This window comes from Oryza glaberrima, chromosome 6 (assembly GCF_000147395.1).
Source record: "Oryza glaberrima chromosome 6, OglaRS2, whole genome shotgun sequence".
Taxonomy (NCBI): Eukaryota; Viridiplantae; Streptophyta; class Magnoliopsida; order Poales; family Poaceae; genus Oryza; species Oryza glaberrima.
In genome coordinates, this window is record NC_068331.1 from 927,628 (window position 1) to 944,642 (window position 17,015).

The following is a 17,015-nucleotide window of genomic DNA, read 5'->3' on the forward strand; positions in this document are numbered from 1 at the left end:
AATATCTTTCCTGGTACTATTGTTTTTTTAAAAGATTTTCTACCAAGTACTATTATTCAGTTGAAAAAATTGAACACAAGACAACAAACCTGATCTAAGCCACTTGCTTTGTTTCACATTATAAGACGTTTTTTGGGTTTTAAACAGATTCTGCATGAATCCATGTATGTGTTTCATATATGTGTCCAAATTCATATGGATGCTAGTGAATCTAGACGAGGGATGGAGAGACCAAAACGTTTTATAATGTGAAGTGGAGGGAATATGGTTTTAAGTCTGCACACACTCTGTTTATTGTTTCTGGCTGCCCTTTACAGTTGCAAAAAGCTGTTGTCAAATGAGTAGCAATCCGGTTTCAGTTACAAAAGAATTTATCGGGTTCATCTCTACAACCACTGGTTTAGCAAATAATTCATCTGCAAAACGGTTTAGTTATCTGACTGTTAACCCCAACTGTGATGCTTACTTGAGGACACCACATGTAGTGAGTTAAGCTAAAAGGCTAAAACAAGAGAAGCTCACACAATCCAACCCCCTAGTAAGAAGCAAATGCAATATGCATGTCAAACCAACCCACGTTAACAAATCTTAATCTTTTCTGAATATGGGATCCACCTCAGAACACTTAGAATCACATTTTGTATTTTGAACATCAGAGAAGCCGGGCCATGTGAGCAGCATTTCAGTTTATCTTTCAGCAATGAATTAAAAAAAAAAACGAGATTTGGAGGGAGAGACGTCTCTCCAAACATTTTTTTAAAAAAGAAATTGTTAGCATGTTGGGGATTGAACACGGCTGTCAGCAGTGAATTGTGGAGCCTCAGGTACACTCTTTCACTCAAAATTCAACAATGCGGAACCACCTATTTCCTTTTCCCTCTAGGTTGTTCGCTTACAAGTTCGTGGTCAGGGCTCCAGAATCGTCAAGCTAGGATAGATTCTACCGCATGGTGCAAACAAAAGATTTGGCCGAAGAGAATGCCCCAAAGTTTTGTCACTTTCTGAATCGCTTGAACAAAACGAGCGCTAGTACAGCACAGACCACGAACATAAGAACGAATCGGGACAGATTTGTACAACCAGTGGCTGTATCATCGCGCTCTCCTTGACCAGTTCATCTAAATTGCGTGGGAAAGGGGGCAAAAAAAGATGAACTTTTTAGGGATCGACACACTCACTCCCCAAGAAACAGACAAACTGCGAACTGCTACAACTTCACGGGCAAAAGAGCAATTGAAGACAGTAAGATTTCAAAGAAGTAGGGAAGGTAATAAGGGACGATCATTACCTATGGATGGATGGATGGATTGGATCCGGTTTCTTGCTTGGTGCTGCTGTCTCAGCTCCAACAAGTTCTTGGTGTTCTTGGCTCCTTCCTATCCTTTTGCTTGCTTTCTGCCTTTCTGGTTGGAGTGTTGTGGGTCACAGGAAGAGAGAGAGAGGGTTCCAGAATGCAGCAGAGAGGTAGGGGAACGATGAGCTGTCTCGGTCCCAGCACCCTACTACACCAACATACTCCTACGTGGAGCAACATGGCTGAACCTGCACTACTACTGTTAACAGTGTTATTACTGTGCTACAAGAGCATTTTAGAAATTATTATGACCAAAATTTGAAAGACCGAGTGAATCTTTATCGAAATGTTAAATACTAAGCATTTTTAAGTATTCAAATTTTATACCCAAAATAAACATTCCTATGAGACCGATTCTCATACATGGAAATCAAGCGTTTTCAGCCAATGGGCTGCTGAGGAGGAGAATCCACGTAATCAAAATTCAAAATTTAACTAATAAAATAACTTTAAAAAAGAATAAAAATTAATTTTAAGTACTTGCAAAACATAAAATGCTCCGGAGGAACGGACGGGATATTCATGACCGTAGTAAAAATTTCTCTGTTTATTTCTTGGTCTACCACGGTACAAATAAACAGAAGAGTATAGAAAAAAAATCTGGCCCAGTAGGATGGCCCAAAGAGTACGCTTACCTGGGCCGGGCCTCCTAGTACCGCGTCTGACAGTTGGGCCCACACAAAACCGGATTTCGCTGACAAGTTAAGGGACCTCAAGTGAACTTATTCCGATTAATTAAGCGACGGCTTCCTCCTCAACTAGAGACGCCCACAGCAGCAGCAGCACGCCGCGCGCGATGGCCGCCGGAGCGCCGCCGCTCGCCGGCGTCGGAGACCGGGGCTCCTCCTCCTCCTCCTCGCACCCGCCTCCGCCTCCCCCTCCCAAGATCCTTCTCGCCAAGCCCCCGCTTCCGCCCCCCTCGTCCTCCGGCGCCGACGACGACGGCGGCGGCGGAGGAGGCGCGGGCCGCTCGCGGCAGGCCACGCAGCCTGGCTCGCTCAGCCTCGTCTCCGACGCGTGGGAGGTCCACACCGACAAGATCCTCCCGGTGCGTGCGTCCTCAAGTGGCTTTGCTACGAGGATATGCTTCTTGTTTCTTTCATTTCCTTTTGCTGTTCAGGGTTTACTTACTGGTTCGATGCAAGCATTGTGATAAAATTGTGTGAGATCCTATAAGTAGATTCAGTTGACAATTTTTTTTTGTGTCTGGTTAATGCAATAATCCATTGTTCAATGCAGTTGTTAGTTGTAGGCTCGTAGCTCTTATACAGTTTAGTTCATGGTTTCCTAGGTTCTCTTGAGATGCATTCTAATACTATCCCTGATGATAAAGCTTAAATCTTGCAGTAATATGATATATGCTAATGCGACCTTTGTCTAGCACGTCAAAAGTTACAGTTTGTGCATGAAACTGGATTTGAATGATGACAAGATTATTTAAAAGTATCTGTAGATATATCCCTCAAAACATTCAGATATTTTGCGACATTTTGATGAAAGTATTTGTGTATAACATAACTTCTAGAGTTCTTGAAATGTCAAACCGGTGATTGATCGAGATCTTCATGTTTCTTTTGGGGCCTATATTTTTCAGTATTTGACTGAGAACAATGATTTCATGGTGATTGGAGTAATTGGTCCAACTGGTGTGGGCAAGTCAACCATCATGAACGAGCTTTATGGATATGATGGAAGCTCACCTGGTACAATCATCCATTCTTCCAATAGTTTCAGCATTCAGTCTTCCAATAGTTTCAGTTCAATTCATTGTTGTTACTTTCATGTGTCAAACAAAACATGCGCTTGTCAGAATTATTTTGTAGATGCACTCTGCTGTTGATAATATGCACTCTATTAAGTCCTTAAGCTTCTGTTTTTCTTCCATACATCAATTTTCCCCTAACCTCTTTTGTGTCTTTTGGCTTGCTGAAAAAGCGTAGTGAAGAGTTGTAATTTGGCTAGCAATTTGTTCCATGTGGACACCTAGATCAAACCGAAGCTCATTTAGTTGAGTATTGCCTGTAGGAATGCTTCCTCCTTTTGCTACACAAACTGAGGAAATCAAAGCAATGGCTAAGCACTGTACTGCTGGCATTGATATCAGGATCTCTAATGAACGGGTTATACTTCTAGACACTCAGGTGATAAGAGTTATTTAACTCAGTTTCTGCTATGCAATGTTCCAAATGCCAGAGCTGTTAAACATATTGCTGGTAACGTTCTAAAAAACAATCACCTTTTGTCTTGCAGCCAGTATTCAGTCCCTCCGTACTAATTGATATGATGAAGCCAGATGGTTCATCCGCAATTCCTATCCTCAGTGGTGATCCATTATCAGGAGACCTGGCTCATGAGTTAATGGGAATCCAGGTAAATGCTATACTTCAATTCTCGCACTGGGTTGTACCCACTGCTAACTGAGCTTGACAGTACCGAATAGTTGATCAGTGTTTTATGTTGTTCTGCAAGGAATTGCTGTAGCTTGGTGTTTTCTTGGCATCTGTTTGCAATATTTTGTTGGTTGTATCGGAGGGGATTAATGACCTGTCCATGTGGGACCTCATTCTTACGGTAAGTTGTCTGTCTATATTTGTTTATGCCTTTGTTTTTATCATCCATACCACTTGATCACATTTTCTTACAGTGAATAGTTAAGAACACATTTATATCCTCCAGCGTATTAGAGAGCTCAGACCTGAAACTCCGTATTAGTATATTGTACTTATGAAAATTTGTGGTTATGCTGTGTTGATGAATTTAGTTTCTGCCAATGGCAGAAAGTTGAAAGGGTGATTTAATACAATTTTTGCAGGTTGATTTACTGAAGCACAACATACCTGATCCATCATTATTGACCTCCTCAACTACCCAAGACAAGGAAAACAAAAATGATAACCAATCAGGCATTGAAGATTACATAGCTGATCTCTGTTTTGTGCATGCTAGGTGAACACTGCTCAGTTTCATGCTTGTTTGCATTTTCTTATGTTATCATATGCTCATTTCTTTTTTGATGAACAAAGAGATCCTTTTGTTGTTTCCGGTATCTTGGCAGTGAAGTTAGTTGTTGTGATATGAACACAACACTTTTGCATTTAATTCTACAATCCAATCTTTTATACCAATTAATTTGATAATCTTAGAATGGTGTGGTTTTCTAACTGAACAGATTGCGGGAACAAGACTTTTCTCCTTCAAAGCTCATGGTTCTGAAGAGGGTTCTTGAAAAACACTTCAAGTCCTCCTCCTTTAGCATTGGAAGCTCTGGAGCAACACCTCAAGTTTCTGACTCCTCAGTTCCTTCAAGCATGAAGATTGAGGATCTGAGCTCCAATCAGCAGGACATATATCTTCTTCCATTAAGAACACCTGATAACTCAACAAATTTTGAGTATCGGACATGTCCATCCATGTTAGGGATGCTTCGTGATCAGGTATGCTTGCAGCTTTACCTAACTGGTTGTTGGCGCTCAGCAGGTTGAGCTCTTTCATATTTTAACAGAATTAGCACTTCGCATTCTTTTTTTTCCCAAGTAACGAAAAGGAATAGTTCTGCATATCCTTATTAATCGATAGATGCATATCATGGTATATGGAAAAATAAAAATAATATGGTGCAGAACTGACCCTGAACACAATGATGACTCTTGTCCTGATTCTGATGTAAAGGCAGAATAAACGATTCTTTTCAGAGTACTACGTTTACTCTGGACACAATTCACTTAGTTGTGGATATTACTGTGGGTGCAGATCTTATCAAGGCCATCGAGGTCATTCTCGAAGAATCTCACCGAGCGTGACTGGTTGAGGAGCTCAGCGAAGATCTGGGACATGGTGAAGAAATCTCCTGTCATCTCAGAATATTGCAAAACACTTCAGGATTCAGGGGTTTTCAGAAATTAGCCATAGTTACCTAGCTGTTTGCATGTTCTTACGTGACTACATTACTAGATCAGATGAATTTGGTACTGTATGTGATTATGTATATCTCGGATTCTGTTTTTGCCCCCATCTTTTGAGTTCATCTTAACATCTTTGTTCTCACCGGTAGCAACAGCTTTTTTCTTCCTTGCTTCAGAAACCAGAAGCAATGCTGAAAGATTCAGAGACCAGAAACAAGTTCAGTAGAAACCACCAAGGTCTTTGCTGAGCTAGAGGAACATGAAAGCATCAACTTGAATCCAATCAACCAAGACTTGAGAGAAGTTGGTATTTCCATCATCACCAACTCTCGTCCTAACTTGTTTTTCTCTATAGAAAGTTGTCATTTTCTTGGGAGGATCCTGTATAACAACAATATCCTTTGAAAGATGATTTCTGTTGATACTACAAATGTTCCTCTTGGATAAGGATGTGTGATAAGCTCTGAGTCAGCAGCAACAACAATGCGACAGCATGGACATGAATGAACTGTAAAAGAGTCTTTGGAAACACCAGGTCCCAGTCTAAAGTGACGGTGAACTGAAAGTTGAAATGTCAGGTGGTCTTGCTTTGAACTGAAGACGCTTTCGTCTACGTCTCATCTTTGTTAGTTTTAGTCATCAGACGACAATTCGCTTCAAGTCTCTTTCTTCGCCGTCCAATCCTAAAACAATCTTATCTTTCTATGTTTGGATTCGTGAAAAATTCTCCTTATTTTTATGAGGATGACCATAGTACTCACTACGTCAAAAATGCCAAATTGCAGTGTTCATGCAAGTCAATTTCTAGACTAGACTAAATAAATTTCTCCCAAAAAATGATAGATTTTGTTCTTCAATCTCGAGATATAAAATAAAGGAAGAGCAATCAAGCCAAGGTAGAGTTGTTGCCGCCGCCGCTGTCGTCTTCTTCCTCGTTTACTCGCAGGTTTAGTACGCTCTTGTCGTACTCCTTGTCGTAGGAACAGATCGAGACGAACCACCAAGCTCATCTATGGCTGCCTCCGATCTCACGCACCGACCAGGTCAGTGACCAGGATCAGTGCGTGCTTGTTTCGTTTTTAACTCTTTTGATCTGTTTAGTTTCTTCTCGCAATTTCGCTGCACCGAATTGGTTCAGATTTCCTGTTATTCATGTGCATGTTCACCATGTTCTTGTTCTTGCGAACTGAAGTGATGGATCCCAAACATGTATTGCGACCATACCTGTGATTTTGGTCTGACAGAATAGGTGCTGTGTTGATTTCTGAATTGATGTTTTCTTTTTGAAGTGTTAATGCTTAATTCAAGGAATTGCTTGGAATGGGATTATCATTACAAGTACTAATCGTAATCAGCAGAGCTTGGGTGTCTGCTAATTCATCTTTGTTCAACATCTGGGGTTGCAGGTTTGGCAATCGTGATCATGGGAGTCAGTGGCTGCGGTAAATCGTAAGATTATTACTTCTTTCTTTCTGATTACCCTGTCAAGTATTCAAACTGATTGTGTTGTTTTAGACCAACCTCAAGTCCTCAGCTCAGTTCATGCTTAATATTATGGTCAAGTTGGTCAATTTTAGGCACATTAAATAGAAGCAAGCAGAAAGAGACATTATCAGTACACTGATATGCATTTTGTCAACAATTCAACATTGTGATGTCAAATGGATGTTGCTGTGTCTTTTCCTCGGAGAAAACCTCTGCATTTGCTGAAGATTTGGTTTTAGGATGTGACTTTCAAACCTACATTCAGATTTTGTAATAGTACTGTTCAGCTTTAAATCTTGAATTTACTTCATTTTTTTTTTGTCCTCAGCAAAATTTATGACATTTTCTTATGAATTTAGCATTTCACTGTGAATTCGCAGGACAGTAGCAGCACTGCTTGCTGAAACCTTAGGTTGCAGCTTCATCGAAGCAGACGACTACCATTCTCAGGCAAACAAAGGTCTGGCATGATCAAGATCAATATACTTCTCTGAAGAATTCATCATCTCACAACCAACCAACCTACATTTCCCTTTTTCGTTTCTGAACTTCTCTGCTCTTCCCTGTCCCTGACAACAGCCAAGATGAGCAAGGGCATCCCTCTCACCGACGGCGACCGCATCCCGTGGCTGGAGGCCCTCCGCGACGCCGTCAGGGAGCGGCTGGATCATGGCGAGGACGTCGCCGTCAGCTGCTCAGCATTGCAGCAGAAGTACAGGGAGATCCTCAGGGAAGGAGACTGCAGCTTCAGGTCAGGTTCAGGGAGCTACTCCAGCTGCAGGGTGAAGTTTGTGTGCCTGGAGGCATCAGCAGAGGTGATTGCTGACAGGATCAGGAGGAGATCAATGGAAGGGGAGCACTTCATGCCGGCGAGCTTGCTCCAGAGCCAGCTCGACCTGCTGCAGATCGATGAGGCGGAGGGGATCACCGTGGTCGATGCCATGGTGCACCCCAACGCCATCGTCCACGACACCATTGCTCGGTTCAGGGAGCAGCTAGCATCCACTGTGTGCTGAATGACTGCTCATCAAGTTCCCACAGGTGTAAGACAGATTGTAATTCCACATCCATGATCCAATTATCATGTAAAACCTTCAGAATTTGCAAACAGCAAGAAACTCAAGCTTTCTTCAACATTGCCCAGTTCATGTAAAATCGAATATCCGCTGTGATGAAGCAGAACATGCGACAGTAGCGCTCAAGAAAGAGGGGGAAGAAGAAAGCAAAAAACATGACTCTACCTAACAACAATTGTTACTGCTACTGTTCTAACCTGGAGGCCTATACAAACCAAACATAATGTATCAGAATGGCCCTCGAAACAGCTTGCACAGATCATGATTTATGGGAATTGCTGCCGATTGTAGGTGTCCTCGTGGACAAACACCGGTTCGCTGCTCTGTGGAGGGATCACAGGTTGGCCCATGGCGATGCCTTGGTTCTGCTGGGGACCCCAATTTGGTGGACTTTTCGCCGATGATAGGGCAACATAGTAAACTATTGCCAGTGCCACGCTGGCAAGTGAGAGCACTGCCCCTCCAGAAAAGACCCCTGGCTTGACAACGTAGCAGAAGCTGCCAAAGTACATGTTCTCCTCACCCCGTTGATCGTTAAGTGCAGCTCCGGTCAGTAGGAGAAGGAACGCGATTATGAAAGTGGCCCTGCAGAATGTAACAATATCCAGGACGACGTTATGGCAAATAACAAATAGCAGAGTATTTTGCTAAAATATAGCATTCAGGAATCAGGACTTCCGCAAAATAAGCCACAACATTCTGATCTGAACCCTACCTTAGAATAAAGCACAGCTAACCCCCCAAAGATGTTCCAAGAAAAAGGTAGAATTGCACTTCACATTACTAATTGCACTTGAAATCTATGCAAAAGTTATTCTATTTAGCCATCATGTGAACCACTCATATGAATTCCTTGCAAAGAATAAAACAAACAGCAGCCTAATGCTAGTACGCTATCTCACAGAAAAACACACATTAATAAAGACTACTGAAAAAAGGCATCAACTGCAAGGAACCTTTGTAGTGCCAAAATGATAGAGTCAAGAACTCCAACGCATTTGGCAACCAAGATCCCTTGTTTCCATAAAAACTGTTTAACAAACTGTCAAGGCTAAGTTAGGTTCAACATAACATAATAATATTCAGAATTCTTAGATCGGTAAGATAAGTTGAAACCCATCAAGATAGAGGAAAAAGGTAAAATAACACAATAAACATCAAGGGTAGAGTTTTACCAAGACACGATGAATGAGATCAGAGCTACGCTCCAGTTAGTGTCTGAGGGAACTGGATGCCTCTTACAACAGATGCAACCAGCCACTGTATTTATAATAGACTGGGCGACCATAAGAGCAACCGCAGATATTAACCCTAGGGCTAAGGCTGGGCTTCTTGGGTATATGCATTGACCTGGAGAAGAAGTTTGCACATCTGAAACCTGCATGAGTTAAGCAATGTGCATTATAACTGGGACATGATAATTATTTTTTTTAGATAATGAAATAGAACATCCCAGCCTTTGCTTAGAAGAGCCACAGCCAATTATTACAATCTAGCACTCTAAAAAGAGTAAGGGACATGATAATTATATATTGCTTTAGCGATGGTATGACTGTTATTGCAAGAATCTATATGTAAAATCTAAGATCATACATAGTGAAACAGTTAATACTACAGGGCCTGTTCAGAAGCACTGGCTGCGGCTGCACCACAGCCAGCTACTAAAGGAACCGAACTCATATTTCTTCTAACCGTCCGTGCAGCGCAGCTGCAGCAAGCGCTGCCAAACAGCCCCGCAGTTAATATGTCCAGTCTGTTTGTTTTTTAAGTAATTCTATAGTAAAGTTTCACTTGCAGTCAGAAGAACTTTCTGCGTAGCATAAGATCCTTGACACTTTTGAGGTTTGCATTTGCATTATGTAAAGCTATAAACATGTACCACCTTATATTCCTACATCGCGGCATGATTTTACATGCATTTCAGTGCAAAATTAGTCTATCCTCAAGCCTCAAAGAGGAAAATATCTGCAATGTGCTTACAGGCACTAGGGTTTGTAATGAGTTTCACAATGATTAGCCACTGAATAAGTGATAACTCCTTAATTAAGCTGTTCTAGCCGCATTGTCAAGAGTAAAAGAACAGTAGAATAACGAGTTTAAAGATTTCTAATAAGTAAAGCTTCACCATATATAGTAGACTAATAGTGCTATATCCTGACAAACAAGATGAACATTGCCAGAAAAGGAAATAACTTGGACAGATTCTGATTCAACCATATAATTTTACACGCACTAGTCGAATCAGATTGAACTAAACATCCATTCTACACCTAACATGATCGCAGCACTAGCTCTAGCGAAAATCAACCAAAAGCATAAAAAGGCTCAAAGATTCACTTCTGCCACAGCGCATTTTCCTAGCGAACAACCACGGATAAGCTACACGCATCTACTCCCACCAGGTCAGAAATCCCCGATGGGAAACAGCGAGATCCAAACAAAAGCTCAACTTAGCAGACACACCGAGATCTATAAAAGTAACGCGAGCGAGTTCATCCAGAAAGTAGTAGTAGTAACAAGGCAGTTCAAGAAACCGCCGCCGGGAACCTCGGCGGCGGCGGCGAGAGACGAAGCTGCGCACCTTGACGCGTGTGCCCTCCGCCGCGAAGCCGAGCGCCGCCGAGAGGACGCCGAGGAAGCCGACCACCGCGCACACCACCACCACCTTCCTCTCCATCTCCTCCTCCTCCTCCTCCTCCTCTACCAATCACCAACCTAACCTCCCACAGCTCAATCCACCTCCCTCTATCTACTCCTCCTTCTCCCCCGATTCCTACAGCGATTTTCTCTCGCTCCGCCGCTGCTTCGCCACCAATCGGATAGTACCAAAAATTCGAGCTTTGCCTCGATGAATACTCACTCCAACAGCGAATTCCGCCGAATTTTTCTGTCTTTTTATTTTTTTCTGGGTGCCTTTTATTCTGCAGCAGCAAACTCATCTCGCTTTGGGAGATGGGACCACGCGCGCCACTGCAGGTGGGGACCACGGTCTCCCCGGGCCCACCTGTCGGTGAGGCTCACGTGGGAGGGAGGAGGACGACTGCCACGCCACGTAGAGTAGTACGGATTTTTTTTTTTGCTTGCTCGAGGCGAGGGATCGATCTGTGGACGCGGTCCACCGTGGACCGGGTGTTGGGCCCTCGGGCGGTGTGCGGTGGACGCGGTGTAGGAAGGAGGGAGGAGCGTCGGCTTCTTTCGTTGGTGGGTATCTACTATCTTTTGCTTTGATTTGCTTTACCAGTTGCTTGCTTCGGTTGGTAATTGAAGGTGACCCGACCGTTGAAATTTTAGTACAGTATAAATCTCTACCGTGTTTTTTTTTCGGTTCCAGATAACAATTTTTTTCGTCGTTTTGCTCGTTGGTCTTATCAGCCACGACCAAAATTTGAAATTATTTCAAACTTGATTTTATGTTGACTTTGAGGGGTTGTTTTCCTTCCGAGTTTATTTTCTACTAGTATTTACTTTTCGATTGCTAAAAACATATGAAATTTTTACTTGTATATTTATTTTTGGATTTTTTTTTAATTTTCTACGGCTTATCAGCCATAGACCATAGAGCAAACGATTAGAATAGAATCGTCAGCTCAAACTGCCGTTATCTTTCAACGATTTCTTCAACTGGTATAAAGTGGAGTCTTGTGAGAGAGTACACACTGAAGATGGCTGAAAGTTGTATACTTGGTGACTCTGCTGGCAAAGCTTTACTGATAAATTACCTACTTTTTCGTTCTGAATTATCTACGAGCCATATTAAAATGGTACTGTAATTAACACTAGTTCCAAGTATCGAACAAACTTGATCATGCCATTTTTTTCTTCAATGTGCAGTGACAGTTAGGCGCTAGAAAATGCTCCTGACGTACATGCGCGCCGCGGCGGCGCTGCTGGTGCTGTCGGCGGTGGCGCACTGCGCCGGAGTGTACACCGTCGCCGGCCTCTCCGAGCTGGTCCCCGCCGTGGTCGCCGCCGGCCGCCGGCGGGGTCGTCTTCGCCGCGTCCATGCTCGTCGATCGCTCACTACGTCGTCCTCGACATACCAAAGCAGAATTAAATTTGAAAATATACATTTCATTCAATTTTTTCTTGGAAATATTCGAGATGTAAAATTTTTTGCAAAAATATATTGTCGGTCTCGCAGAACTGTTACGCGAAAATGACATCGCGAGCGGTATCGTGCGGTGAAAGCGCGACACCACGCAGTCTCACATAATGGATGGAAGAGCGGCCTCGCCCAAGCAAATCAACGACACGGTCCAATGGGCTCCGTTTGATTAGTGATTAATTACTTAATTAACAATTAACTAATAATAATTAGTGATTAAGTATCTGGATTAGCAATTAATTAATCACTAATCAAGATAATTAATTGCTAATTAAATCGGCATGACACCAGTATCGCTATTGCTTGAGCGAGACCGCTCTTTCATTCTGCCAGACCGCTCGGTTTCGTGTTGTTATCGCGGAATGTGGTGCTACTGTAAATATTTGCTAATGACGAATTAATTAGGCTTAATAAATTCGTCTCACAGTTTAGAGGTGGAATCTATAATTTGTTTTGTTATTAGTCTACGTCTAATACTTCAAATATGTGCCGGTATACTCGATGTGGCACGCCAAAACTTTACACCCTAAACTTTAGCAAATGTTTACTGTAGCACCACATTGTCAAATCATGGACTAATTAGGCTTAAAAAATTCATCTCACAATTTACACGTAATCTATGTAATTCGTTTATTTTGTCTATATTTGATACTCTATATATATGTGTCCAAACATTCAATGTGACAAGGTGTAAAGTTTTTGGGTAGGATCTAAACAGTGGCGAAGCTAGAGCAAAACAGAGAGTGGTGCACCATTATAGTAGCAATATACTACCATGTTCGAAAATGATATACGTACGACCTACCATGTTTTATCAAAGAACATTATGGTAAACAATACTAAAACCATTGATTTCAGTATCTACATTAACATGAACGAGTGGTATAAGAACGAAAACTTAGCGGTAAATTATAAAAGTACTTGCCAAAATGGGAATTCCCAATGACGATAGTTATCAGCGCAGTGTACTGAAGAAGTTAAGATTAAAATCACAACCAATAGGTGGCTAAAACTGGAGAACTACTCGTCCCACATCAGCATCTCAAGAAAAAAAAAAGACAAAACAGCTTAATTTTTCATTTGAAATTATCGAAAAAATGGAATGAAACTATGAAAGCAAATTGCAAAACTTTCTTTTGACGTCACCCCTTGCCTGCTACGATTAATAGGTGATAAGACCATAGGCTGCGGCTGGCCACCGAGTGCATTCTATTTCACCGTGAAGTAGTTAACAGCGCTGTTATGCAGGGCAAATTTGTCAACTAAACATGTTACATCACAAGAAAATCCTCATGGCTGTGCGCTTCTTTGTTGGCCTTGTTACCTTTGCTCGGCCTGATGGTCTGCTTGGGGGTACACATTGTTGAGATGAGGGGGTGCATATATGGTGGAGATAGGGTAACTATAGCTAAAACTTTTCTCTTACCCGGATGCCTAGGAACCCCCATAGCTACATGTAGCTTCGCCCCTGGATCTAAACATGCCTTAATTTCCGTCTGTGTTTGTTCTTTTTTCTTCGGACAACAAATTTTCCATCTTCTGCTCTCGTTAGCTGATCAATCGCGACCAAAATTTAGATTTTAAAACTTTATTTTATGTTGAGTTTTTTTCAGTTTATTTTCTAGCGATCGACTAGCTTTTCAATCACTAATAACATGGATATAAATTTTCAATTGCTATTTATCTGTTATACTACTTTTGGTTGCTTCGTTTATTTTCCACAGCTTATCAACCGCAACTCAAAAGATTATAACATAATAGTTAGCTCAAACTGCGGTTAACTTACAACGATTTCTTCAATTGGCATAAATGGAGTTCTGTTAGAGTACGCTGAAGATGGCTTATAGTTGTATACGTCATGACTTTGCTGGCAAAGCTTTTCTGGTAGTTCACCTGCTTTTTCCTTCTGAATTAAGAGCATCTCCAACAGCATCTCCAAATTAGACTCTTCAAATATCTATTTAGCCAACTCTCCAACTGATTTGGGTAGTCAAACTAGATGTATGCTCCAACAGTCTCTCTATTTACATCTCCAAAATCACAAAGGGACCCACATGTCATCCTCCCATCTCCATTCCCTTCTTCTTCCTCCTCTTTCTCTTTCTCTTCCCATTTCTTTTCTCCCGCGTGGCAGCATCGGCCCATCGATCCAGCGGCAGTGGCGACGGCTCCAGTGTGCAAGGCGGCGGCGGCGGTGGCTCCCCGCGCAGCAGCGGCGATGGCAGCGACGGCTCGTGCGTGAGGCGCGACGGCGACGACGACGACTGCCACGGCGGACGGTGGCCCAAACGACAACATTGGCGGGACGCTCATGGCTGGCATATGCCCTCAGTTCGTCGCCGGTAGGGAGAGATGTTGGATGGGGATGGGAGTGGTGGTGGGACCCACCTTTGGCCAGTGGAGGAGGCTGGCTACATTTGGCCAGCCGGAGGAGCAATTTGGCCATCCGGATAGAGAGGCTATTGGAGCTCGTTTTTTCTCTGTGTTAACTAAATTTTACCTTGGAGAGCTAAATAAAGAGTCTGTTGAAATTGCTCTAAGTGGAGTTCTGATCAAGAAACCATAATGATATGCTAGCTAATTATAAACACTAGCTTCAAATCTGGAACGAACTTGATATGGTTTATTTAGGCCAGAAAATGCTCCTGAGATTGATTGCGGTCAATATCATCCTGCAAAATTAATCCATTCTTGATTCTACTGGTGAATTCCGAAATGCAGTCCATACATTTGTTCTACACTTTACACTTTCTTGGGCTCAGCGTTGTTGAAGCATCGGCTTCCTCAAAAATGTACAAGAAAAATACTCCATCAGACAACGACCACAAGGTTTTATATATGTTTCATTTTCCAGTGCCCATTCGCATGATCTTGGTTCCAATAAGTAATAACGTTCATTGTGTTTTTTTTCTACAATAATCATATGTAATTGAGATAATCTAAATAAGCCTAAATTCTAAGTGTTTTTTTTTACAGTGGCGAGTACATTAAAATGTTTACCAGATATTGAAAATGTTTTGAACCCAAAAATTGGTTTCCCCGTGTAGGGGTAGCGGCGATCAGTCGCGCACATCGGCAGCCAATTCGGTGCTAGTGCTTCTCAAGGTATGTGTTGGAGCCTCTAGCTTGTGGTGGGGTGATCTTTTTTTTTCTTCTTCCTAGTTATAGGATTGTAGTGTTGTGATTTTTTTTTCTGTTATATCAATATGAAATTCCGCACCATCTTGTGTGGGTGGTTGAAATAAAAAGATTGGACGTCCTGCCCGGTACACTCCCAACTTCTACGTACTGTTCATCTGTTGCTCCCTTCTTTCTCATCAGCCATGCATGTAACCACTCCATTGGTAAAATCTAAATGGTTTTTCTTAAATTATTGCGCAAAGTGTTTGGTTCGTAAACTCGTCCGTATATATTATTTAGATTTCCGAACTCTTAAAATACATTTTCAGATCTACGAACATGATAAAATGTGTCATTCCGGTCCGAGGTTGCCATGATCCTTCTGAGATCCTACGTGACACTTATGTGGCATGCCACGTAAATATTGACTCTTTTTATTTTTCTTTTTCATCTCCTCTCTCTTTTCTTATTCCTTCATGTAAGTATGGCAAAAAAGAAAATAAGAGGAAAAGAAAGGAGAAGGAAAAATAAATTTTACGACCGAAATATCCGTGTGACATGCCACGCCAATTGATCTTGGAGGAGTCGTGCCTATTTGAAACCAGAATGACACACTTTAATAAGTTTAAAAAACTAAAAATAAATTTTAAGAGTTCAGGACCTGAATGACACACATGAACAAGTCTAGATATTGGCCACGCGATTTACTCTAAATTATTTATCTGTATAGGATCCAATCACATCGTTGTGCTTGTTGGTGATACCTAGCAAGCGAGTTTCCTCTGGAAATTTCAAGTCGATGGATGGAGCTACCAGAATGTACTGTAGTAACACCACAAGCTGTGTTGCAACGGAGCAGAGCAGAGGCAATAACCAAGAAACTAAATTAATTAATCGATCGAAATCAAACAAGAACCAAGCCCGAGGAATTGAATCACATAGAGGGCAAGTTACATGCTCCCTCCGTCCTAGAAAAAGACAAGCTCGAAAAGATATGACCCCTCTTAGGTTAACTTTTTTGGATGGAGGGAGTACATGATATATCCTGTACATGCATATATTGTGACGATGGAAATAGACTAATTAAGGTCCGGTTTAGTTCCTCAATTTTTTTTTAAAAAAATGTCACATCGAATTTTTGGACATATGCATGTAGCATTAAATATAGATAAAAATAAAAATTAATTACATAGTTAGAGGGGAAATCGCGAGACGAATCTTTTGAGCCTAATTAGTCCATAATTAGCTATAAAGTACTACAGTAACCCACATGTGCTAATGGCAGATTAATTAGACCCAAAAGATTCGTCTCACGGTTTCCAGGCGAATTTTGAAATTATTTTTTTCATTCATGTCAGAAAATCTCTTCCGACATCCGATCAAACATCCGATGTGACACTCAAAAATTTTTTTTGCGAACTAAACGAGGCCTAAGGAAGAGTAGTAATCAATGGAGAAGAGGAAATTAGGTGCAAACAAGCCGAAATATGCATGATTATGACGAGGACATTAAGCTTACCGGCGAAGAAAGTAGCCATACGTTCTTGGCAATCAATTAATGGTGTGGGAGGTGATGAGGAAATCCTACTCCTCCTAGATAGACAAAGAAGAAAGATGTATACAAAGATAGAAGCAAGTAGTCACTCATGATGTGTGCGATGGCCTCAAGAGCAAATTAACAAATTAAGCAAAAGACGAAGAGCAGATCGATCGAGCAGAGCCAAATTAATAAGAGAGATTGGACGCGTACGTAATTAAGAGAAACGGGATTAGGATTCGTAGCAGGCAATGCAATGCAAATGGGGAAAAAAGTACGATCGACTTCACATGTGTGCTAGCTCTGCTCATCTCAAAAGCCAGCCGGCCAGCCTCATCAAGTAATCTTTCCTACTATACCAATCTCGAAGACCGATGAAACGATCGATCATGTGTTTAATTAACTTTGCAGAGATTATGATCAGCTGTGGTAAGTT

General features: G+C 41.8%; 3 protein-coding genes across 3 annotated transcripts; 2 read left to right on the forward strand and 1 right to left on the reverse strand.

Annotated features, from left to right (window-relative positions):
* Positions 1–2,103: 2,103 nt before the first annotated feature.
* LOC127776713 (uncharacterized) lies at positions 2,104–5,341 on the forward strand. Its single transcript, XM_052303236.1, has 8 exons — positions 2,104–2,402; positions 2,949–3,057; positions 3,380–3,495; positions 3,605–3,724; positions 3,836–3,925; positions 4,167–4,300; positions 4,524–4,788; positions 5,105–5,341. Exons 1-8 carry the CDS (start codon positions 2,151–2,153, stop codon positions 5,255–5,257), a joined length of 1,239 nt encoding a protein of 412 aa, XP_052159196.1. The 5' UTR covers positions 2,104–2,150; the 3' UTR covers positions 5,258–5,341.
* A 468-nt stretch (positions 5,342–5,809) lies between these two features.
* Positions 5,810–7,947, forward strand: LOC127776715 (gluconokinase). Its single transcript, XM_052303238.1, has 4 exons — positions 5,810–6,299; positions 6,663–6,705; positions 7,122–7,201; positions 7,321–7,947. The coding sequence occupies exons 1-4, from the start codon at positions 6,269–6,271 to the stop codon at positions 7,755–7,757; spliced, it is 591 nt and encodes a 196-aa protein (XP_052159198.1). The 5' UTR covers positions 5,810–6,268; the 3' UTR covers positions 7,758–7,947.
* On the reverse strand, positions 7,867–10,716 carry LOC127776714 (protein MODIFYING WALL LIGNIN-2). Its single transcript, XM_052303237.1, has 3 exons — positions 10,399–10,716; positions 8,993–9,195; positions 7,867–8,402 (listed from the first exon to the last, which is right to left on the reverse strand). Exons 1-3 carry the CDS (start codon positions 10,492–10,494, stop codon positions 8,084–8,086), a joined length of 618 nt encoding a protein of 205 aa, XP_052159197.1. The 5' UTR covers positions 10,495–10,716; the 3' UTR covers positions 7,867–8,083.
* Between the last annotated feature and the right edge of the window lie 6,299 nt (positions 10,717–17,015).